This window comes from Thermobia domestica, chromosome 12 (assembly GCF_964235325.1).
Source record: "Thermobia domestica chromosome 12, izTheDome1.hap1.1, whole genome shotgun sequence".
Taxonomy (NCBI): Eukaryota; Metazoa; Arthropoda; class Insecta; order Zygentoma; family Lepismatidae; genus Thermobia; species Thermobia domestica.
The window spans coordinates 147,426,879-147,452,673 of NC_137465.1; the positions used below are offsets into that span (position 1 = coordinate 147,426,879).

At 31.9% G+C, this 25,795-nt stretch overlaps 1 protein-coding gene across 6 annotated transcripts in view; it reads right to left on the reverse strand.

Moving 5' to 3' along the window:
- Nucleotides 1–25,795, reverse strand: part of FipoQ (F-box/LRR-repeat protein FipoQ) — a 362,646-nt gene that overhangs the window by 7,938 nt on the left and 328,913 nt on the right. For all 6 annotated transcript variants that reach the window (XM_081734231.1, XM_081734232.1, XM_081734229.1 and 3 more), the window contains 5 exons: nt 24,880–24,997; nt 19,244–19,404; nt 15,119–15,224; nt 9,233–9,399; nt 7,591–7,793 (listed from right to left, as the gene is read on the reverse strand). In XM_081734231.1, the coding sequence (XP_081590357.1) occupies nt 7,591–7,793; nt 9,233–9,399; nt 15,119–15,224; nt 19,244–19,404; nt 24,880–24,997 (755 nt within the window). The remainder of the gene's footprint in view (nt 1–7,590; nt 7,794–9,232; nt 9,400–15,118; nt 15,225–19,243; nt 19,405–24,879; nt 24,998–25,795) is intronic.

A 25,795-nucleotide genomic window follows, 5' to 3' on the forward strand; every position in this document is an offset into this window, starting at 1 on the left:
GTGTGGGTGTGGGTGTGGGTGGGTGAAGATAGATAGATATAGGGATACTGTAAATGATCTTCCTCGTTTCAGAGTTCGATAACTCACTTTTACTTATTCATAATAACATAAGACTTATGTTAAATGAAGGAAAAACTCGAAGGGCCTTATGCAGAGTCGTTTTGACGTATGGTTAGTTTCATACTAAAGGCCTGACTACTGCAGGAAACATATGTTAGTCGAACTTTTTAGTACGACACTAATCACGCATTAGAACGACTCTGCATAAGGCCCAAAAAGTTCTAGTGATTGGCATGGTGATGTTTAGTTACACATTCTGGTACTAGAGCGACACTGAATCAAGATGGCAGGAAACGAAGACAGAAGAGGATTTTGAGTTCTCGAATTTCATGTAAAACAGATTAAAATAAGTGTTCAACAAAGTTTCAGGATGAACTTAGGGTTAGATTCACCAAATGGGCACTCAATGCAAGAGGTAAAGAGACAATTTAAAGAAAGTGGGTGTATCTGTAAGAGGAAATCAACAGGCTGGTCAGGAACTGATAAGAAAACTATTGATTATGTGCGTGCGTCTTTCACCAAAAGCTCATTAAAAAAACAATTGTTCGTTCAAGCAAAGAATTGAACTTAAAGCAGACAATAGTATGGAATATTCTTCGAAAACGTTTGAAATTTCCCCCACACCGATTGAAATTGTTGCAGGCACTTAAACCTACTGACAAGGACAAGAGAATTGAGTTCTGCATTGCGATCCAAAACCTTATGGAAAGAGGTGGTTTCATCGAATCAATTCACTTTAGTGATGAGGCTACCTTGCGCCTTTCCGGGAAAGTAAACAAACAAAATGTGAGAATCTGGGCTTTGGAAAATCCCCATGGTTGTGAAGAATATATCTGTGATTCCCCCAAGGTAAACATGTTTTGTACAGTCAGCCATTAAAAAGTGTATGGCCCTACTTTTTTTTCTTTTTTTTTTAGGACACTATAAATGAACTTTTCTGCTTTCACATGGTGTAGAAATGCTTGCAGCTGCAAGAGGACAAGGAAAATTTTATTTTCCAGTAGGACGAGACACCTTCACATTAGCATCGGGTTGTCAGGAGGGAACTCAACAGAAGGTTATGAAATCATTGGATAGGACGAGCTAGTTGTCAGAATCAGGTTCTGCTTCCCCCTCCCCCCTCTCCGATTGCCAGATATCACCTCGTGCAACCTTTTTTTTTGTAGTGTTATGTTAAAAACCAAGGATATCAGCCACTCCCACTTAACAATTTATCTATACTTCGAGTACACATTCAAGAAGCAGTTGAGCAGTTGCATCTATTGGCTCGTAGACGTTGAGAAGTGTGTGGTAAAATTTGACTACCTGATTGATGTGTGTCTGATAACAAAAGGCATTTATAATCAGCATCTTTAACGTGGGATATAACACGTATACATTTTTTTTTTTAATATGAGTTTTTCTTTCATGGTAAAGTTGAAAAATTATTTACAACAGCCCTGTATATACGAGGTGTGTTAGATAAGTAATGAGACTGGCAACACTGCGCGAACAGACAATGCTGCCGCCTCCACCTTCACACGGCAGTTAAGTTAACTCTTGTCGTTCACTCAGTACAAGTTTGATCTTGCTCCAGTTGCTACATAATTGCTATGAGAGTCTGAAGAAAGTTGTTTGCGAGGTGCGTCACGAAAATGAACCGGCAGTTGAATTTGAGCAATGTTCTGCCATCAAATTTTGTGTAAAGCTTGGTGAATAAGATACTGTGACTTATGAAATGTTACAAAGGGATTATAGAAAATATTACCCATCCAGGGCACAAGTGTTCAGATGACACAAGTTATTTCTAGAAGGCCGAGAACAAGTGGAAGACGAACCTCATGCGAAAAGACCTTCAATCTAAAAAACGGATGACAATGTGGAAAGAGTGAAGACTTTCGTGAGTTGAAATCGTCGATTGACAGTGATAATGAACACTAGTGAGTTAAATTTGAGCTCGTTTACCACCCATCCAATTTTTAACAAAGAATTTGGACATGAAAAAGCGTACGCCACTGTTATTTTTAATAAATTACATTGGCTCATCTATTTTTTAATTTTTTTTCTCTAGCCCCTCGTAAAAAAAATACCTATTACTGGTCTTATGCATGATTGTTGTTGTTTATAGTGTCGTATTTGTTTTCTTTCATTTATATGTTCATTTACTTTTAAAGTGGAAATGTTGTTTCGAAGTCCGCTGTTTTTTTTTATTATTGTTATTATTATTTCAGCAGGAGTTCGATAGCGACTCCGCGAGTTTTAACGAAATTGTTCAATGTAAATCACGTAAAATAATTTGCTTTGTTTATTGGTGTAACATTAAAGTTAAAACTCAAGCCGAGTTTCACAAAAATTAAACAACTCAACGATAACAGAAGCAAACCAAAACAGGCTCTGGGTTCGATTTCCAGTGGGACTGAACAATATGACCAAAACATAAAACAAACGATTAGCAATTTGATAAGTAAGTTTCTCAAGGGGAATATCTCAAACTAACACGACACATTTATTATCTTAAAGTACTCAAAGAATTCCAGGAGTATGCTAGTAGATTAAAGAAAATATTTAATAAAGAATTAGTCAAAAAAGAAAGATTGAAGCAAAAGTCATAAATATTGGATTAGTTCTTTCTGTGCGGCTTGATCATGTAAGTAATATATTCGACTTTCATCTCGTGTCCCAACGTTTTGTCGTTCTATTGTTAAAAGACAATGTGAAAAAATTTCAGTTACAAGGTATGTCCGATATGAACTCAAAACAAATAATAAAGTAAAAATGAAGCAATCAGTGTGTGATCTTGTGGTGTGAAGAAATTTATAATGTAAGTACTGGGTTAGAACAAATGTATAATATATATATGCAACGGGAAACCACCACTCTATTTTCCCTAGTTTGCTAGCAGCGAAAAGAGAACATATGAACAATGGTCTTTCGCAGGTCAAAATGTAGTTCCGGAGGTAAAATATCCCCCCATTCGGATCTCCGGGAGGGGGGTGGCTTGGGAAGGACTATTGGACGAGAAAGTAATAATGGGGGGAAGACAAACAGAGAAAGAAAGACAAGGAAGAGCAAAAGATTTAGGATAGGGACATGGAACGTACGTACTATGTTACAGGGAGGAAAATTAGAAAATCTTAAAGAAGAAATGAAACAAAATAATTTAGATTTGGTAGGAGTTTGTGAAGTTAGATGGGAAGGTAATGGGGTATTGAACAGCGAAGGATATAGAATGTTTTACTCAGGTAATGAAAAGGGCGGTCATAATGGCGTAGGAATAATTCTTGGAAAGCGCTTAAAGGAGAAGGTAGTGAAAGTAGAATTTATTGATGATAGAGTTATGATGTTAAGACTTAAAGGGAAAACAAAGGATCTAGTGGTGATACAGACATATGCACCGACGACTTCGCATGCAAATGAAGAAGTAGAGGAAAATTATGAGAAAATAGAAGAAATTATAGATAGGGAGAAGAAGGGTGCATGCATAATTCTAATGGGAGATTTCAATGCAGTTGTGGGAGAAAAACAGGAAGGTAGTATCGTAGGCAAATATGGTTTAGGCGAAAGAAATGAAAGGGGAGAGGGACTGGTGAATTTCTGTAGACAGAATTCACTAGTAATTGGGAACACGTGGTTCAATCAGCACAAGAGAAGAAGATATACATGGAAATCGCCAATAGACGGCGGAAGATATCAGATAGACTACGTTATAATTCAGGACAGGTATCGGAATAGCTTAAAGAACGCGAAGACCCTTCCCGGGGCTGATATTTTCTCTGATCATAATCTTGTGCTGGCCGAAGTAGATATTCAACTGAAAAATGTAGGCAGAAGAAAAGTAGGTAACAAAGTGTTGAATACTGAAAAGTTGAAAAACGAGGAAATTAGAAATCGTTTCGCTGAAAAATTCGAAGAAAAATGTTCAAACGAGGAAAGGATAGGCGCAGGTAGTAACGCACGGTGGGAACATATTAAACGTTGCTTACAGCAGGCTGCAGAAGAAGCAGTAGGTTACCGCGAACACAAAACTGCTAAGAAACCATGGGTTACAGAGCAGATGTTGCAGAAAATGAGGGAGAGGAAGATGTGGAAACAGGTTGATACAGAAGAGGGCAGAAAGATGTACAGAAAGTTAAATAATGAATTACGAAGAGAAACAGACAAAGCGAGGGAAGAGTTTTACAAAAGAAAATGCGAGGACATAGAAGAATTAGAAAGAAAAAATGAAATGAAATCTTTAAGTTTTACGTCCCACGTTTATGCCGGTTAGGCTAAAGGAGACGGTGATGATGAGAGATGAGTGAAATGGTGGAATGAAGAAAGTGGGAGGAAACGGGAGTACCCCGAGAAAACCCACGAGCACGGTGTTTGTCCACCACAAAGTCCACACGGCGCGAGCTGGGATCGAACCAGGGACCCCAAGCACCGGAGGTGAACGCTCTACCACTGAGCCACCGCGCCCCCCAAGAATTAGAAAGAGTTGGGAAATATGAGGAAATGTACAAGGAGGTGAAATCTATGGAATTTCGGAGGAAACAAGGGAGTATCATTATGGCAGTAGAAAATAAGAATGGGAAGGTAGTCAGCGAGAGAAATGAGGTCATAGGAAGGTGGAAAGAATACGTTGAAGACTTATATGAGAGTAGGGATAGACCGTGTAGCCTAAATGTTGAAGTGGAAAATGAAGTAGGCGAGGATGATAAAGGATCTAGTATTCTTCGGGATGAGTTTGAAAAGGCTATATCTGAGATTAGGAATGGAAAGGCAACAGGAATAGATAACATACCAATTGAATTCATAAAAAATATAGGAGACAAGGGAAAGAAAGAATTGTGGCGACTATGCAATGAAATATATGAAACAGGAGAATGGCCAAGAGACTTTCTGAAAACGATCATGATACCGATGGCTAAGAAATCGAACCCAAAGAGATGTGAGGATTATAGAACTATTAGTCTCATATCTCATGCAGCTAAAATTCTGCTCCGAATACTGAACAGAAGGTTATATGGAAGAACAAATAAAGATGTTGAGGAAGAGCAGTTCGGGTTCAGAAGAGGCAAGGGCACAAGAGATGCTAGTGGATTATTAAGGGTGATCGGTGAAAGATTTATAGAAAAAGGGAAAGAGGTGTATGTTGTATTTATTGATCTAGAAAAGGCTTTTGACCGCGTGAATTGGGAATTGTTGTTGGGAGTTCTAACAAAGATAGGGTTGGAATGGAAAGATAGAAGACTCATAAGAAACTTATACATGAACCAACAAGTAAGTGTTAGAATAGGGGAAGAACTGACGGAAGAGAGTACAATTGGAAGGGGCGTTCGACAAGGATGCTGCCTCTCGCCAACACTATTTAATGTCTATCTAGAAGAGATAGTAAAAAAGAGCCTACATGATGATGATGGCATTTCGGTAGGAGGTAGAATGATTAGATGCATAAGATTTGCAGACGATATGGCCCTTGTTGCAGAATCTGAAAAGAAAATCAATAAAATGTTAGAAAAAATGAGAAGGGGCTTTGAAGAATATGGGATGAAAATAAATGTTAGAAAGACAAAAGCCATGGTGATTGGAACGAAGGGGTCTGTGTCAAATATAAAAGTAGGAGGGGAGAAAATAGAACAAGTGAATAGTTTTCGATACCTGGGTAGTGTTCTTAGTAATGACATGAAATGCGAACGTGAAATAAAAGCAAGGATAGGAATGGCGAAAGAAGCCTTTAAAAGAAAGAAAAGTCTGTTTTGTGGGACCTTGAACAAAGAGTTGAGAAAAAGACTCATAAAATGCTTCGTGTGGAGTGTTGTGCTGTATGGGGCGGAAACGTGGACATTGCGTAAGGGTGACGAAAATCGACTGGAAGCCTTCGAAATGTGGGTGTGGAGAAGAATGGAAAGAGTTAGTTGGGTCGAGCGGAAAACGAATGAGAGAGTGTTAGAAATGGTGGGTGAGAAAAGAACACTTTTAGATATTATTAGGAAGAGGAAGAGAAACTGGTTAGGACATTGCCTAAGAAGAGATTGTATCATGAGGGACGTCCTAGAGGGTATGGTGGCGGGAAAGAGAGGGAGGGGGCGAAAGAGACTACAATTAATGGATGATATTAAAACAGAAAGATCATACGCGAAAACGAAAAGGTTAGCGGAGGATCGTGGAGCATGGAAGCTTCTCAGCTGCGGCAAGTGACCTGCCAATAAAGGCAGAATACCTATGATGATGATGATACATATATATATATATATATATTTCTGTAGTAGAAATAAGACATTAGTACTTCCCAATTACGAATCTAGAGGGAAATACTAATGTCTTATTCTCTCTAGGGAGAGAGTGTCTGTGTCAAATTGTAAGACAATATACCAGTAAAAAAATGGATTTATATCAAACATTTCTAATACGAATGGAGAACGAAAATTGATTGTAAATTAAAGCAAAAAGAACAAGATTTTTGCGTTGATACCCTGAATGTGAAAGTTTTTTTTTTTTTTTTTTTTTACAAAATTATGGACAACAATTTTGTATTTTTTACAACGCTGATTAAAATACCCATGTAGATTAAAAAAAAAAAAAAGATTAGATTGGTATTCTTCGGAACTGCTTTAGTGCAGATCAATCAACTTCTCTTATTTTCACTTTTCTCTAATTGCTATTGAGTAACCAGTCTCCTTATGTTTCTCTCGAAGTATGACTTTGGAGAGGATACTTATTGGTATAATCTACAATGCCATAAATACAATAATCAAGTGTTATCTCTAATGCATAACACTTGTTTTTATTGTATCTGTAATCGTTATGTCTCATAGGCTTACTCTTTACGCTATAGAAGATGATAATGAAATGACTTATGAAGATGATAATGAAATGACACATAACATCCTCTCCAGAGCAGAATTCTAACTTCTCACAAACTGACCTTGTGATCGCAAGCGTATGGCTTAGACCGTTCGATTGTGAGTATAGCTTGTATAGTATGTACTATATTACAAATAGATTGATTAAATGCTATTTGAAGTTACTTAGATTTATCTTTAAATATTTACCATTGTCTGAATTCATGGCCGTCAAATTTTTGCTGTTCAGTCACTTTATTTTTGATGCCTCTAGCAGCTACAGCTTTAAAAAATTCTCACCTTCTATAGGCTTACTAGATCTGTTTTTTAGACTTTTAAACCCTTTTTACAGCCGAGAAGCATTCTCTGTATATTATATATATGTGTTATTTAACACGAACACAAGAGTAAAATTTAAATATAAGGCCACATTACTATATATATAATACAGAATCTTCTACAATTCTTCGTTGAAGATAATGATAATCAACTCAACTCACATAAAATGTTTAGCTTTTTTATTTCCTGCCTGCCTCTAAACTATGACTTTTTCTTGCATTTCTTTTAATCCATGAAAAATTTCAAATAACACATATAACTTCAGTTAAAAGCCACAATACTAACTTCTTGTATCAATGCATGTACGCCCTTTATTTTTCTTATTCCAAGACATGGACTTATTGATTTATAACTAACGCTTACGGTTATAGTAAAATTGGTGACTTACCTGGAATTAACCAGAATAGGCAAGACAGACTGCCAAAGCTGATCAGTGATGTGTGGCATTCCTGATAAAACAAGGCCCTGTAGTTGTTGACCGTGTCTTGATAAGAACTTATGAAGAGCTTCATCCGAAAGATTGTCGGAAGCATCAACATCCAGAGCAATTAAACTTTTAGCGTTACCAGCCTCCGAAAACGCCTTTAAAACCTATTAAGCAAAATTAAACATGAGCAGTTAGATATAAGCATGATCCAAATTCAAGTTTCAAACCTAATAATGCGAACTATACACTTATTTGGTACATTCTTATTTAACCAAATTAAAGAAAAATTTGATATGGATTACTTTATATGGATTTGATATGGAACCCTAATTCATTAAATTCCTTGATTCTAAATAATCAGGGACAAGACTGGTGCCTTACGGTGCCTGACCCCAAAGTTATCGCCCCTAGGTGGCTCGTATTAATCATCACATACACAAAGAGAAAAACTGATGATGCACCTGGTACCTGATGCAGTGGCGTATTTACGATTTTGTTTCGGGAGGGGCTTTGCTAACTTTCGGGGGGGCTTTGCTAACTTTCGGGGGGGCTTTGCCTGAAAATGTGAAAATTCTGCAAGATATTTAATATACTTTACTATAGTAAGTAAGATTTCGGGGGGGGGCTTAAGCCCGGAAGCCCTCCCCCTAAATACGCCACTGACCTGATGATACCCTAATGCCGCTTTCGGCATCTCACACTAGTAAATACCGATTCTCAAAAGATCCAGTGCAAAACTACAAATCCTGAATTATAATAAGATACCTCTGAATAAAGTGTTTAAAACTAATTTAATGTTTTTAATCTTTTCCTTTTAGCTAATTCAGTTATTCAAATACGACTAGTAAATGTTAACAATTACAAAATCTTATAAATGATATTCTGGCTTGCTATCAGTCAAGAGTAGCGACACCGTGCGGCGCAACTCTGCACTGAACGGCTTTCCTACTGCCTTGTAAGTAGTTATTGTATAAATGTGTTGATGGCGGAAATATGCTACACCTTGCGGTGGTGCTGCGGCAAGGTAACAAGTACGTGTCTAGTATTTATTCGATTCTACAGTTGTAGGTGCTTTGAAAATAAGTATATATTCTAACGGTAAACGTTCGTTGTCTGAACTTAAAATTTAATTCATCTGAACTTAAAATTTAATTTAACTCTTATTAGTATTTTGATATTTTTGTGATAAAGTTGTACGAAAAGAATTTGTTCTACACAATCGTAGTACTAGAATTAATAAGAATTACCAGAAACATAATAATAAATTCCTTAAAGCTAATTGTACGATAAGAGTTAAATAGAATGAATTCTGCTCTACTAGGGCCAGACTCTATTAGTCTCTCTCTCTCTCTCTCCCTTCCTTTTTCTTTCTTTCTTTCTTTAAAATTTCTCTCTTCAGCAATAACAAAATATTATTTTACTCATGAGACACCGAATTACTACGTATTTACTCTCATCCATTTTTTTTTCTGAACTGTGTACGTTATAACCTAAGATTTAAATAACAAAGTAACTTAGAAATACTAGTTAAATTAAATGATTATCTTTCAATTCCAAATCTTAAACATTCTCATTAAAGTTATGAATAAGATTTTGAACTTACCGAATCATTGAATCCGTTTAGTTGACCAGCTCTAAGAAGGCGCAATGCAGGAATTCGTGTTAGCATATCTATCAAACATTCTGTAGACAAATCAGTGGCTGTAATGTCTAGCTCTAGTAAATTAGTCTTCTCCCACTCGACCTGCATAACATGTTCACTGACAAGATCTGTAACAAAATAAAGAAATCCAGCTATTAACCATCTTTAACTATCAAACCAGAATTTCATTTCTCAATTCAATATAAAGTGGTTTTGTTTCTTAAAAATAGATGCTTTGTTTACATTTAGGTGCCTAATTCCCTTTATGAAATTCTTATGATACAAGGTTTGGGTACAAATGTAGTGGCAAATAATGCAAAATTATATTACATTCAGAATCTCTAGCATCCAAAGTACAAATCTTTACAATAACAGAGAATCAAATAAAACATACGGTACCGGTACATTTCTCTTCAGTGAGAAAATTACACGCTCCATATTTTAACATTGTTAGATACAAAATATATGTCACAAGGAAGTGACATTTTTTTAATGAGAAAAGCAACATTTGCAGAATGTTAACTTCAGTGACACCCAACGGATTGGAGAAGAAGTTTCAATATCCTAGAGACTTTTTGGTTGAATTTAGATTTTCTTTATGTTATGTTTATATATATTGTGTAAACTGTTGGTAATTTGTGGAAAGAAGTCCTTCAAATTTCTTTTATCAGTATTATCTTGATTGGGTCCTAAAATTAAAATGTGGATCTGCTGAAACCCATCTTTTTTTGTATTTTTTTTTTTTTTTTTTTTTTTTTTGTTTTCAATAATTTTGTGTAATTTTTTAAAAATGAAATATCAATTACTTCATTTTTATCATGTTTGTTTTATCGTATTTGTTTTTGAAAATTTCTCCAAATGTACCCTTAGTTTATTGGAGTGTTCTGAAAACGTCTGAACACATTGAGTGCCTGCTTGTAAACAGGTGTATGTCTTGTAGGTATGTATGTTAAAAAAAAAAAGTAAGATTATGTTATTGTTAATTTTCAGTTCTTTCGTAATCTTAATGCATCTTAACGCATAAACTTTAACTCTTGAAGTAGGCACTCTAATTATATTTATTCTTTGTGGATGAGACGACTGTGCTCAACATAGAAAAAAATTTATGTTGTTATTCAGTATGTTTAAGTTGAATTTTTGTCTTTCAAAATGACTCATTGTAACATTAGCTACGAAACATATTTAAAAAAAAAATAATGGGAAGGAATCTCTCAAAACACAAATCTGTCTCTTCCATTATTTAAGGGTTGATTAAAATCCATTAAAATAAGATATCTTCTCAGACTCATTATTTCCGGAAGAATCATCCACTAGAAAATTCATCAAAGTTTTGGTGCAACATCTCTGACAGTTGCCCAAGTATTTTAAAATTTCAATACAGCATAGTCTCAGTCTACAATTCGTTAGTGCGGACAACGTTAAACTATCCTCGTTGGATCACAGATTTGTATATGACCAATCTGATTGATTTGTTCATCAACAATACTAAGTAGTTATTAACTGAAAGTAAAATTTTGTAATTAAGCAAGTTACAAAACAGAGTGCTAGTTAATTAATAATGTGTTTCAATTTGAAGAGTTTTATCAACAGACATACGGACTTACTATGAGTAGCTCCTCTCTCCTGGCTAGTATAATTTTGAAATAATTTGAATTAATAATAATAATAATAATAATAATAATAATAATAATAATAATAATAATAAAAATAATAATAATAATAATAATAATAAATTAATGCCTCTATTTGAAGAAATTCAAGTTCGTAATTGTAATATTAAGATCACAGAGGAATTGAAAACTGACAATATTAATTTTCTTGATCTACATATTTACAGGAATGAAAGGTTACTCCAAGCAGATTTTACAGAAAGAATAGTGTAGTTTGCAGGCAATAAATCCATGAAAATTAAGGATGATATTTGAAAGAATTTCTTTAGAAGGTCTTTAAAATTTTCCACAAATTGAAGAAAATTTACATATTTAAATTGGTATAAAAGATGATTATAAATGCAACCCATTCCAAAAATTCCTTCAACAGGTTCAAATTTCACTATTAATGCTTAATAACCACTAACCTAAATATTTGCCTTTGTAATCCTAATGAGATGATTAATTTCGTGGTATAATTTCGACAACCAATCCTGTTGCTATTAACAGCCAGACACTAAATGAAGAACTTCGACTTTACGAAGATGTTTACATGTTATTTAACTTAGTCCTTTATCAAAGAAATAAAATCAGTAAAATCAGCAATTACTTTTCTAACTGTTGGTAATCACTTACACATAAGCCCATATTTACGCACGGGTCACAAGGCCCCTGATGCTGAGTGACATATTAAAAAATCTAGATTGAGGTATGGTATACGGAAAAGAGAGGTTGTTCACGAAAGAGAAATTTAAGAAACATCTATGCTGAAAATAATATTGGTACTTGTACGATCGAGTTTTCTTAGTATTTCTACTGGCACTAGAAGGACCTAAGGCTATTGTTTATTGGCTGCTAGCGTAATACATACATTTGGTTCTGTATGTCCCGCCCCGTTCTAGTGGTTCAATGTAAGCAGAACGTGGAATATTGTTTAGGCCTATATGAACACGAACAAATAAGGGGAAAGAGGCGGAAAAATTTTCTTGGGTCCAGGGAGTATAAAATACCTATATGTTTTTTGTTCGTGTTCGGTTTCTTGTTCGCTTACGCATACACATACTAGCTCAAAAATTGGTGGTACTAGTTAAATATAAATAAAAACAATCTTGAACGCAATTATTTACAAACGCTAATTGTAACTAATTAATGATATTAATTGAAATATTCCACTTCGCTTCAGTTGATTTCTTCTTCCTCCATAGACAAATTGTTTCAACTTGTATCATCTGTGAAAAACCTTAAAAATTGGGGACTAACACAATTTAACTTCATTGAGGTTTGTATTTTGAATAAAGATGTTTTAACTAAGTCCAAATCTTGTCAATATTGTCATTATCCAAATTTAATTTTAGATACCTTGTTCTAACATAATATGATTCGAATGTACTATATTTCTTTCTATTAGTGATTATATTTACCTAGTAATTTTGACCTTCTTTAAGCTGTGTCTGTATATGTATAAGTGCTTTGATAAGCCAGGAACAAAGAAGTCTTGATTTTTGCGTATCCTATATGTTTTTTAAGTCTAGTTCCTGTATTCTCTTAGTCATTTCAATGTCATAAGTTTTATATTGACAAAAATATCTTGGTAAATGCCCAATATGTAGCATGTCGTTCTTAAAATAACTTTTGTAAAACGAAAAATATTTTTCAACGATTATGGGTGATTTACAACTAAAATGAAATCCAAACTTCTTTATTAGTACCTGGCAATCAATAGCAACAAACTTCATTGTAGAATTCACACCAGGCACATATAATGGTTTATGTTTATATTCAGCTAATATTCTTTCAAGAAACTTGACAATAAATCTAGCGGTTGAGTAATAATAATAATAATAATAATAATAATAATAATAATAATAATAATAATAATAATAATAATAATAATAATAATAATAATAATAATAATAAGGGCCCGAATTTTTATGTGCCAACAACTGTAAAATGTTTATTTTTATGTGCTAAAAAATGAAAAAATATTTGCTAAAAATTAAAAAAAAATATTTGACAAAAAAATAAGGAAAATAAATGCTGGTACATACCAATAGTTTCCATTCATCAGATGTCGAAATTACATAGGCATTGCAGTGAATAATTAAAGTCTTTTCCAAATTTTCAATCGTAAAGCCATGCTAATTTTCGCATAATAATGCCTTAATACTGGGAAAAGGAACGTTCTACACCATATGATATTAACCTTACTATTTGAAAAGGGGAATATCACGAATATTCATACCATCAACTTGACTTGTATCTTGGCCTTCCAATACTTCAGATATTTTACATAGGGTTTTATATTCAATGTTTTTCTTATACAAATCTTTAATTTTTTTTTCTTACGACTTCAGCTTTCAAAATAGAAATAACATTCAGCTTTCTTTCAATGCACTGTATTTCCTGTAGTTCTTTAACCGAAGTACTCAATAAATCTCCCTTAGTTTCTAGTTTCTTCATAGAGTGAGTCAAGAAACCGAAATCGGCAGATATGAAAGCCAAATCACTGTCAGTTACTAAATTTTGAACAATTTCAATGGATGAAATATTGTCTGGATTTAGTTTAATTACTACAAATACAAATTCTTCAAAATTCTCTACATAACATAGTACTGCATTATGCCAGGTACTCACCACGTGATTGCGAATGTTGGAGGAAGTGAAAGATCGGGATTTGTTTCTTTGAAAAGTTCAATTTTAGTTGGCAATTTTACGATTTTTTTTTCATTTGACACTAACTTGTTTACTTTAGTACAAGGCTCCTTCACAAGCTCTTTGTTTGGCACAAGTTAGCCCAGCGTTGATAAGCAGAATTTATGACGACGCTGTTTCTGCAGGTGGGAAATTGCTTATAAATACGATGGATAGATTTATGTAGCGTACTCTTTTCCCGATGTTAATTTCTTTCGAGAGAAAGTAAAAAAAATCGTTGTAAAATTTAGAATAAAATAACGAAAAATTATTAAAAATATGTATTTATTACCAAAATGTCCAAAATATTTATTTACATAACTTTTTTCAGAAAATATGTATTTTTATGTGAAATAAAATTTGTAATCTACACTTGCAGACTCTTAATTGGGATAATAAACTTGTTTTCGGCTCGAACGTGTTTGGAATAAAAATATGTTTTTACATATAAATCCGAGCTTTAATAATAATAATAATAATAATAATAATAATAATAATAATAATAATAATAATTATTATTATTATTATTATTATTATTATTATTATTATTATTATTATTATTATTATTATTATTATAATTATAATAATAATAATAATAACAATAATAATAATAAGAGGAAGAAGAAGAAGAAGAAGAAGAAGAAGAACCCACATTTATGATAAAACTAATATACATATTGAATTTGTCAACATAATGTCATGTTAGACTGCTAAAGACTAAATAGTTTAAAATTTTATAATAATAATCATAGACGTTCCATCTAATGTTGATCAAGGAATAAACTTCCTTTTAATTGTGAATTACTCGTACAGGGTTTAAAAACTTAAATGAATTACGGAAGTTTCGATGAATATTTGGAGATTTAAAGAAGTGCATTAAACCTGTTCTTTTTAATAAAGTAACGATATTTATTTTGAAATATACATTATTCATAAAAGTTCCAAGAAAGTAATGAGCTAGTAATTCTTCTAATCACCGAAAATTGATAATAGAGGATCTAATATTAAATACATCATAAGAAGTTAAGGAAATCTTGAGTATTTTTTGTTGTATGCAATAAAATACACTTAATAAGATTGTACAAAGAAAATAATAATAAAATAATAGTTGCCAAACTATTTTTACATTAATAATAATTTAAAAGTATTTAATTTTTACTTTCAGTATATGATATCAACATGTAGTCAAAATCGAAGTAAAAGATTTACTACTGAGAAGGTATATGGTCTACATGGCATACCGAATCAATGTTGTCACAAATTGAATTGAGTAAATTAAAAGCAACGGAAAACCAATGAAGATTGAATTTAATCGTAACAATTTCTTTATTTCTTCTTTTACGAATTGTGAGGACTTTTCGTTACAAATAGTATAAAGATTGTTATACTTTTTTCAAACAAATGCTATGCTGTAAAAAATAAATGTGTTATTATTATTACAAACACACAATTCCTACAACTTCCTACAAATTATTACAAACACAAAACACAAATACAAGATCCTTACTTGTTTGGTTCATAAGCAAACATTTCAACATCTTGCTTCGCTGGAACAGTGCTTTCAAGGTACTACCTGTTACCTTGGCACAATAGTTAACGGCCAAACACTCCAACTGAAATTAAGAAAAAACAAACATATGAAAACTTATCCATCTAAAGTCACCTTTAAGCTCTTAAAGCAGAAGCAAACATCAGAATTTCAGTATACGAAATTTTCCATAGCTCCTACAGCGTTACTAGTATCCTTATTTTTCAGACATGATATTTCTTTTCGTGGTACCTATTTACAGATGTTCTTATATGAATAGAAAATGTGGATACTCCACTACTTTCTAAATTATTTGGAGCATACAATGCACAAGGAATCAAGTTTACATTTATTCTTTTTGAACATACTTAATCCTTACGATCTCTATCTGAAGCTTCTTTTAGAGCTTAACAAATTCTTGTCTAGGTATTGTAAATAACTACTATGATGTAGAAAACCGTGTTAACTTTTTCATGTACTTAAGTGCACCATAAAAACTTGGTGTCTCTTTCCCTCACAACTTCGGAAATTGGACTTGATTCCCTCGTGCTCTGAGCACCTAATTATTCATGTTATTTGTTTCAGTATAAAATGGCCGACATGCTGTATCTGAAACTATACATCTTATAATAAACGGCAAACGTCTCCCCACATCACACTAATCAGTAATAATAAACACTCAGCCAATAGATGACACTACCTGGGCTATCGCTTGCATACATGATGGTAATAGGTGTCACTAGCATGCAAGCAAGCATTTAGCTTATTTGTAACTATTGGAGGTTATAATTGCAACTTAAAAACTGTATTATTTCGATTTAATTATTTCAAAACAGGATAAAGACTGTAACCATATTTAAATTTGAGCGTTAATACTTATGTTTTTATACAGTCATATATTATAACAATTTAATTGTAACTTAAACTGTATTGTTTTAATTTCTAAATGGATAGAAATGATACTGGACATGGACATACTTTGCTATTTATTAGGACAAGAAACGTAACTATATTTAGATTTGAGTGTTAATATTTGTGAATTTATACAGTCATATATTATAACAATTTAATTGTAACTTAATTTAACCTAATCTAACTTAAACTTATTGTTTTAATTTCTAAGTGGATGGAAATGATACTGAACATGGATGTGGTTGGTTATTTATTAGAACAATGAACCTCACCACATTTAGATTTGAGCATTAATATTTGCGTAACCTCATATCGGTTTGTGGGCGCACTAAAAAAAATAATTAAAAAAATAAAAAAAAAATAAATGCAAACAACTAGAGATTTTAATGTAGCATAATTTTAGCCTATAGTGTACAGCATACCAGAGGCTAGGGTACAACAACCAGTATAAATAAATATAAATATGTGTCTCAATATTCCTCCCTGATTTTACCGTTGTATTTACAACATCTTTCTATTTTTTTTTTTTTTTCAGTTATCACAACCGGTTTATAACAAGACAACCAAGTTCATTTCTGTTCTCTGTGCGAAGTCTCATTATATGGGAACCACGCCTCTTTGGTTTTCTCCCACTATGTTTTAAGTAGATTATTGGTTAACCTCTTTCTTCCTGATTTCAAGGGGATAATTGATTTCTACTCACATCATTTCTATTTTTTTTCTAGATTTTGCTCTTCATTTGAGAAAAGTTTGCCAATTCATAGTGTATATATATATATATATATATATATATAAATCCCGTGGTCGACTTCCTGTAAATCTTTGTGAAATTTATTACTTTTACCATACATTAATAAATCTATGAAATTAAACTAGGTATTTATTTCTCTATCTTAACATTAATTTATTCATCTACACATTCTCTAAAAATTTGAGTTGCTTCTCATTTTCATAAATAAATAAATATCATCCATACACTTAAAACACCCAATACATTTTAAGATAGTATCATTGAGGAATATTGATTCAAATTGATATAGTACGTTATTCGCAAGGAATGTAAATAATGGATTTCTCATTTGCAGACCATCTTGCTAATAGTAGTTAGAGTACCGTACTACATTTTAGTAAGTTTTACCCTTAGAATTAGGAATATTTTTACGGGTAGTTGTTCTTATCCTCCTATGTATTTTCATGAAGAGATTTTCATCAGTTGACAAGTTAGGCTTAAATTCGAAATATTGTTGCGAATACTTGGGATAAACAAGTCCGAAACAATAATCCGGACATAGTATATACGATATTTAAACTCATTATTTTACAAAACACTAGTTAGACCAGTTATAACCTATTGAGCGGAATTATTCGTAATGAATGGAAAAGTAGTAAAAATTATGGACCAATGAAAGACAACGGTAACTAGAAAATTAGGAACGACGAGAAAACTAACAACATATTGGAAATTGAAGATATAGTGAGACTCATAAAGTCGTGAACAATAAGATGATTGTGGTCGTTTAATATTTAATTTATTAAGGTTAATTTAAGATAAGGCTGTAATCTGCTAGGCGTCATATTATCATTTGGTCAACTCTTATTACTCAATCGTATAAGTATCCAGTGACATTAGAGAGAGAAGAATACCACCCAAGGTTTTCTTAATACACCATGAGAATCTTATAGGCAATGTATTTTACATATAAATAAAATAGTATCATAAACTTCAAAAATTTCTATTTACGGATATTTGTAATATTAATTGGTAACGTTTTTTCCCTAACGCCTAACCTATGGGATTTTTCTTAGTGTTTTTGAAGCGAAATTCAAGTCGATAGATATGTGATGTACTGTTTTACTTCTTATGTTATATTCTGCACGTCAAGCACGTCTATATATGAGAAAAGTGAGAAACCTCCCAGAATATACATCGAAATTATTTTTACTTTGTAGCTGACAGATTAGTAATATATATGTTTTCCTTTTGTTACCTTGCTACTAATTCTCTATACGAGTCTTTTTGCTTGTTCAAACATAATTTCTTGACCTTTATTTTTGATAATGATGCTCCCAAATTACTACGAATATGCTAACGTGTTCAATTATGTTAACAATAATTTCATTCACTTTAAATTCTGATTTTCAAAATACTTTGAACTTTCAATGATATTTTTTTATTGCTTTTATGTCTATTTTTTTTATTCTCCGGAAACAAGGTTCCAAGGAAAAGCCGAAAGCTTGGAAATGCAAGGAATTTTCAGGAATTAGAATTTACTGTTGTATAATTGCGAAAGTATTTCTTTTCTTTATTTAATATCAAGGACTACTTCTTGTGGAACTGGAATCAGAAATGAAATGAGGAATACCGTAGATACACGCTGTGCACCTACTTTATGGCCTTATTTAGAAACAAGTATGCAAGGCATTTAAAACCTAAGTCAGTGTAAGAAAAATATTACTTATACATTCCTGACTGAAAGTACTATATTTTACCCTTAGTATACACATTATAATTAAAATGGTGTATCATTTTGATATCTTAACGTATAAAGACATATTTTACTACTAATATCTTTTACACACATATCGTTTATTGAAAATCATTGAAAATTGATTTTAAAGCTCCTTAAACTGCTACGCATTGTATGTATAATGCAGTCAAGGTTAGTGTTGCTCTCTGCAAGTCATAAACTTTTCCTTTTTCATATTATATTGTGATAATCATTGGTTTCTTCATGGTTTGGTTAATGATTTTGCATATGAGAATCCATAGTTCTCAAAATGTAAAAGTATTTCTTCAAGTACTATGATTTTGATCCTACAAATTTATTAGATATTGGTTTTACATGTGTTTTGTAACAACTCAAAATATTCCATAAACAATAAAGAATGAGCGCACATATGAAGATACACGTACATACCTTCATAATGAAAATCAAACCTATCTAATAAACATTAAATAATAGAATTTTTTACATTATTTATTTATTTATTTATTTATTTATTTATTATACTAGGTTCAATATAAACCACGAGTTGCTCAAATGTTAAACTAATATGAATTTAAAAAGTAATCTCTCTTTTAAAACAGAACAATGCATGAAGCGTGTTCATTTAATTTTACTCCCATGTCATTTTTTTTAAAAGCCAAAGGAAGGAAGACTTTTATTTAAGGAAACAAAGTATATAGCTTACCTGAATGCAGTTCGAACTGAAGGCATCAATATGACTGTCATCTACAAAGTTGATTCCATACAAATTAATAACCCGCAAATTAGGTGTCGCATGCTTAAGTTTGTGGACGTTTATCACTTCGTAAATTTCTTCCTCTTCTTCTTCTACTTTCTCATAGGTACCTGAAAACAATTTGATTTAAATGAAAATAATTGTTTTATGAAAGGAAGGAACAGGAAACAAGAAAAGGGAAAGAAAAGAAATATATCTGTTTTCAACATTGCATAAAGGAAAATTAAGCGAATTTCATCGATAGTGGCACCGTCAGGAAGAATAGCAGAAAGAAGAGAAATTACGTTAAATGAAAGAAAGTAAAATTTATTTTTTCACTGTCTAAATACATTTTCTATCCTTTTTAATCTACATGGGCTGAAGGAAATGCTCAAATGATATTGAATAAAATATTAAGGATTGTCCGTTGAATATCCTCTGTAGAATTTCCGAGGTAACCTAGCTTGTTTTTGTATGCGCTTAGATTCTTGTAACTACTACGGTCAGAGCTGAATATTATAATTTTGCTAAATTGAAAATTAATTTTAAAAAGCGCAAATAAATTTATACTATATTTCCACAATAAGAATTTTTATTATATCACTTTCATTTTTTCTCCAAATTAATATATTGATTATTTTTTTTAAATTATTTATTTATTTAGAAAAGTAATCAAAGTTTGTTTTAGTACAAGATGATTTCCAAACTTTTCTATGATCTTTCTCGTTTGGAAAAGATATTCTTAAGGCACTGGATTAAATGCTTGAAATTGCACATTAAAGATAAAATAGTGAAGATAATAAATAAATAAATAAATAAATAATAAAAATGGTAAAATACACAAAATCGGAAATTTTATTACACAAATTCTTTTAAATACATTCTTATAACATATGCCGTTATTATACTCCAGGTACGACCCGAAAAGTTTTGTGGAAGGGGTTCAAGCTTTACGAGGGGGGTCGAATACTACAAGCCATTACGTCTACGTAGTATTGAACGGATATTATTCTGCACCCGAAAAGACGTCAAGTAATTCGAAAATACTTCCATCTATATTTTTAGGAATATAATGATAGAACTAGATTGTTTTTATAAGAGAAAGAGTACAGATGAAGTGTAAGATCAAATTTTCATGCTATATCAATCATTTCTCTGTTAAAGAAGTACAATTTTATTGAGAAAGTGTACAAATGTATATAGAGTTAAAAAATTTAGGGGGTCCGGACCCGTTAGATCCCCTGTGAGTGCGCCTCTGTTATGCTTATCTCATAATAAAGAATATTTTTTTTTAGGGGAGACAAAAAAACATTTACACTTTGACTTCAGTATAGTACTCGAGGCAATACCCATATGAAAATACGCAATTTCTTCGTGAGCGTTACAAACAGTGCTGTATTTAAATACAGGCGAGTCTGTGCTGCATACAGAATAGCACGAAAGAGCATGAAGAATCAAATACGTTCGTCTGTTTGTTAAAATTTAACATCCATTTTCAACACCGAGGTTATATGAAACGTGGACCTACAGTTTAAGTTGGAATCCGAACCACCATAATGCGTTCAAATTTCAATGCTTTCCCACCGGGAACCCGGCACCTTGTGCACCAAAATCTCGCGAACCAGCCAGTAGACCAGTGGGAGAGCTAAATACCTCATGTTCATGTGTAAACTTTCTATCTTGATTCAATTGTCGATGTTTGCTAAGTTCACATTTTTCATACATCGCTTTTGTTTTTGTTATGAAAATAGTAGAACTTAACGTCTTATGGTGAATACGTACGATCATACACCTTAATTGTCGTCTAACCCCTCCCGTGGTAGAAATGAACTTGTTCATAAATGCTGTATTAGAAGAGTGTCACCTTATGGTGGCAGAAGACAGAAAATTGTTAAAAAAAGGATCTAAATCCAAAAATTAAGAGACACATAAATTAATCACTACTAAGTTTTCTGTAACCTCCCATTTAATCTCAGTACATTATCTGTTTACTCACCTACGACCTTATACACAACAATGACAAAAATCATGTTCTTTATATAGATGGGATGAACTTTAAAATTGAGTACTTTATATACAGTATATATTTTTATTGTTGTCCTATTCGAATACTAATGGAAGCAAAAGATCATATGATCAAAGGGAAGCATGAACTATTTTGCTCTTCTAAGATGAACAATAATCGAGTTGAATGTTTCCCACAACAAATAGTAGTGCATGCATATACTAAACCAGTGATTCCCAATTAGCTCAAAGGTGTGGATCTTTTTTTTTTTTTTTTTTTTTTTTTTTTTTTTTTTTTTTTAAGCGAGCTACGAACCCCAGGCCTTTAAAGTTTGGTACCTGCGTAGTAGTAGCAGTAGTTGAGAGGTTAGTACCAATATTAACAATAATTAAATTTTCTATTTTTGATGAACATACATGCAGAATATACAAGAATCTGGACGTCATAGGAGAAATCATACTCTTTTGTTTCGGACAATTCTTTCCACAAATCTGGTTCAATATTTGCTACTACTTTTAGCCTTAAATCAGGTTTAACATCAAGATGGTTTCTATGTTTGTTTCTTAGGAAACAAATATTGAAAATGCTTGCTTACAAAGATATGTCCCACAAAATAGAACTACTACTTCAATGCTTTTTCACCTAATTTCACACACTCAGAAAATACCTTCAACCAAAATTGATCAACTATACAAACATTCTTTGAAAGATACTTTAAATGACCCATTACAAATAACGTTAACAAATTAATCTTGCTCCTCCTTACGCAGACTTTTTAATTGTATCACACTATACTCCAAAAGATTTTACATCTACGAGTTTTCAGAATTTGAGAGAAGTTATTTTTGAAACTAGTCACTAAATCATACAGGTGTTACACCAAACCAATTATGACAATTCATCATCACGTGACTCTAGAAATTACTTCAAAAAAGTTGGAAAGATGCCGAAGGTCTGGGTACTAGAAATCAGGCTGTTTTATGTCAGGAGATATACATCAAAAAATTTTCATTTCACTATACTGTTTGATGGAGGTACTTTGCAGATTTTACTAGACTCCGACTCTCAAGTTCACGTTCACAGATAGCACACAGACAAGCAGAGGATTAGGTTCTCACAATAAAGGTCATTCCTGCTTTGAAAATGATTTTGCAATCTCTCTTGAGCACTAATACCAAAATGTTTGCCTACTTTTTTTTTTTTTTTTTTTTTTTTAACCTTTCTCAAATTCTGTTGTATTATAAAAAATTCCAGCGACTTACTTTTGTGTGATGAAGGTTAAGTTTCTACATTAGCAATCCTGAAATAAGCAGGCTTTCATAGATTTATTAGCAAAAAATATAGCATAAAACACATCGACTTTGGCTGCAAAAGTGATCGTTATTTAGCTTCAAGAAAACCATACTTAATCCTGATGTACTTATGTATTTTAAAATTTTCCTGTACTTTGCATGTAACAGAAGTTTATGTACTGACTCTAGGACAAGCACTGCACTCCGAATTAACAACAGACGTCAGTTCAGAATCTCCTGTTTCTTGCTGTGGATAACTTGATCTTTTTGAACAACCAGCCTTTAACCATGCTTTCATTTTGAACAGGATGTTAAAAACAACAACTTGTAATGAATGCAATAAAAGCGAGAATACGCTACAAACTTAACAAGTTGCGATACTACATTAAGACAAGAATCACAAGCGTTTAAACTTTTGATATTACAAATGGCTACTAAGTTTGCCGAATTGGTGTGAACATTGATACACTTAAATATTCACCAGCACAGTTCAGGACAGAAGAAAGAATTTCTAGAATTTCTAGAATTATGGTCTACATATTAGACCATAGTGACATACTTGCTGATAATGTTGACTTCCAGCTGCACTCTCTGTTTCTATCTTTACTGATAGATTATGAATGCCAGCATGTTATTTTGCCTGTACTATCCAAGTACTTACAAAATTCCGGTTTTGTAAAATTGAGTGCACTGTAAATCATGAAATGGAAATTAAGTACGGATCCCCTAAATATGTTCCACGGCCAAGCCACCAATTAAGAAACACGGTACTAGATAATGCAACGTCTCATATTTCACAAAAATACTAATCTTGATGGAAAAATGAATTAAGTCTATTATCAACCAAATCAGTCCATTTATCAAATCAGCAAGAAATAAATGTTAATTTGCATTGCACATTAAAATACATATTGTAGATCACATAGTTCATCAAGCTAAATGTGAAAAGTAAATTAAGTTCCTTGTATATTAAGAGGCGGTAGAAACATACACGAAAATTTACAATTAATGTAAAATATTCGTAAGTTTCGTGTAGCCATTTATTGTTCTAAATAATTTACTGTATCTGTAATGAAGTTAACTACGATAGCTACGAATTTGTAAAATGGAGAATAATATTTATTGTCATTATTTTAAATTTTATTTAAGATTATTAATAGTTTAAATATACAGAACTTATCTACATTTCATATGTAAAATACATAGATAAAAGCTATGAATAAATAAAAGCGATGCAGAATCCAGGAAAAGGAAAGTTACCTGCCTTATATATAGTTATTATCTGTTTCTCATGTCACATATTTTATATCCAATTTTACCAAATCTTAGGTAATGTACATTATAAAAACAACTTTAACTTGTATTTACAATAAGGTTCAAATTTAAATTTCTTTCGAACAGAAAATGCTAACTAGTTATCCCTATAGTTTTGAGTTCAATATCAGTAAACATGAACTCTAGAATACAATAAAAGAAATCTTGCGAGTAATTTTTGCACCATCACTTACAATGAAATCAATCAATCGTCGGGAGATAAGAAATGATACATGTAGTTGCCACCTTTCAAAATTAGTATGTGAAAAAGCAACCATCAGCTCTTTTCAAATTAATTTACTAGATTTACTTCTGCTTTCAGTTTTGAATTGAAACTTTGTATTTAGTTATGATGACTTAAAAATTGCTGATCTTACTTCAAGAGTTTAAAACCTTTAAACTTTAAAGTGTCTGTAAGCTTTTAAAAAGATACTACTGTCGATACAAACTGTCATTATTATTAATCATTTACTGTAACTATTACCTTCATCAACTTTTCTTTATTCCCTGACAAACGATAAATTTTAGTAACAAAAATAAATAAGAAAAATAATAAATAAATAAATAAAATAAAGTTACACTGTTAACTTATACTGTTAATTTCTTAATTAACTCATTGAATTTCTTAACATTACACTGTTAATTTCTAAAGATTAAATGCGTACTAGGGCAAGAGAAAGAAAAAGCATTACTAGTAGTTTTTACTAATCTATTCCATGTCTAATCCACTGTAGCCAATATTCTTCCATAAATTATTTTTAATTAATAAACAGACAAAATTTAGAGATCTTCTTTTTATGTTTGTAATGGTAGTATGTAACAACTTACACTCATTATTATGCATAATTATGTTGAAATTATAAAGGGAAATTATTATTTCTTTTCTGAAGTCCTAATTCTTTATTCAATTCTTCAATGAAATTAAGTTTCTGCCATTAAAAGTGAGTATTGTCTTTAAGATATTGCTTTATGTCAAAGCAGGAATATAATCTTACCTACTAAATGCAGAACTTCCAATCCGTTTATGAAATTGTAAATTTTTCTCATAAAACCTTCCATAAAGATGACTTCCGAGAGGCAGATGCACATGTACCTCAGCTTTGTTGGAAATGCCTTAAAAATAAAACAAATATTCGTTAGTACACAGACGTTATATATTATTGTTTCTAGCCCAACGAATTTTTTAACCTCATAATTCAATAGTACATATTCAACCAGAAATTTTAATTAACAACATTTTTAAACTATGAAAATATATCAACTAATACTTCAAAAAAATCTTCATGTGTAACACTAACTGCAAAAATATAAATGAAGGAATATTGATTGGACTTTTATTCTTCATACACCTATAGTAATAAGCAATAACGTCTTACTAGCTCCGATATTTAATCTTTCAGTTAAGTCTCCCACAGTTTATATAAGCATTATTTATTTATTTATTTATTTATTTATTTATTTATTTATTTGTTTGTTTATTTACTTTTCCTTTGTAAGTCGTGTGCTGTCATTCGTAAAAAGGATTGTGTCAAAACATAATTTCTTTGAATCTGTTGTTGCAGAGGTGTCTGAGTATGGTCAATAAGGATAACCTACTTTTCTTTTTCTTTTTTTTTAATCAAAAAGATACTACGTTGTTAGTACAATGAAAATGTTTCCCTTAACTTACTGTATTTGTTGACATGATGATAGTGTAGTAATTAACTACACTAAACGAAGTTTTTAACTATTTAAATATTATTTTTAATTTAATTCTTTATCATTTACATATTAATCTTCAAACATAATGAAGGTTATGGTGTATCACCTTTGAAGTAGAAGTAATCATTAATTTTGTGGTGAGCAACTCTGTACACGTGGATAAGAGACCGTTACTGTTGTCTTCTACTTTATTATTTCCATTATTTCATC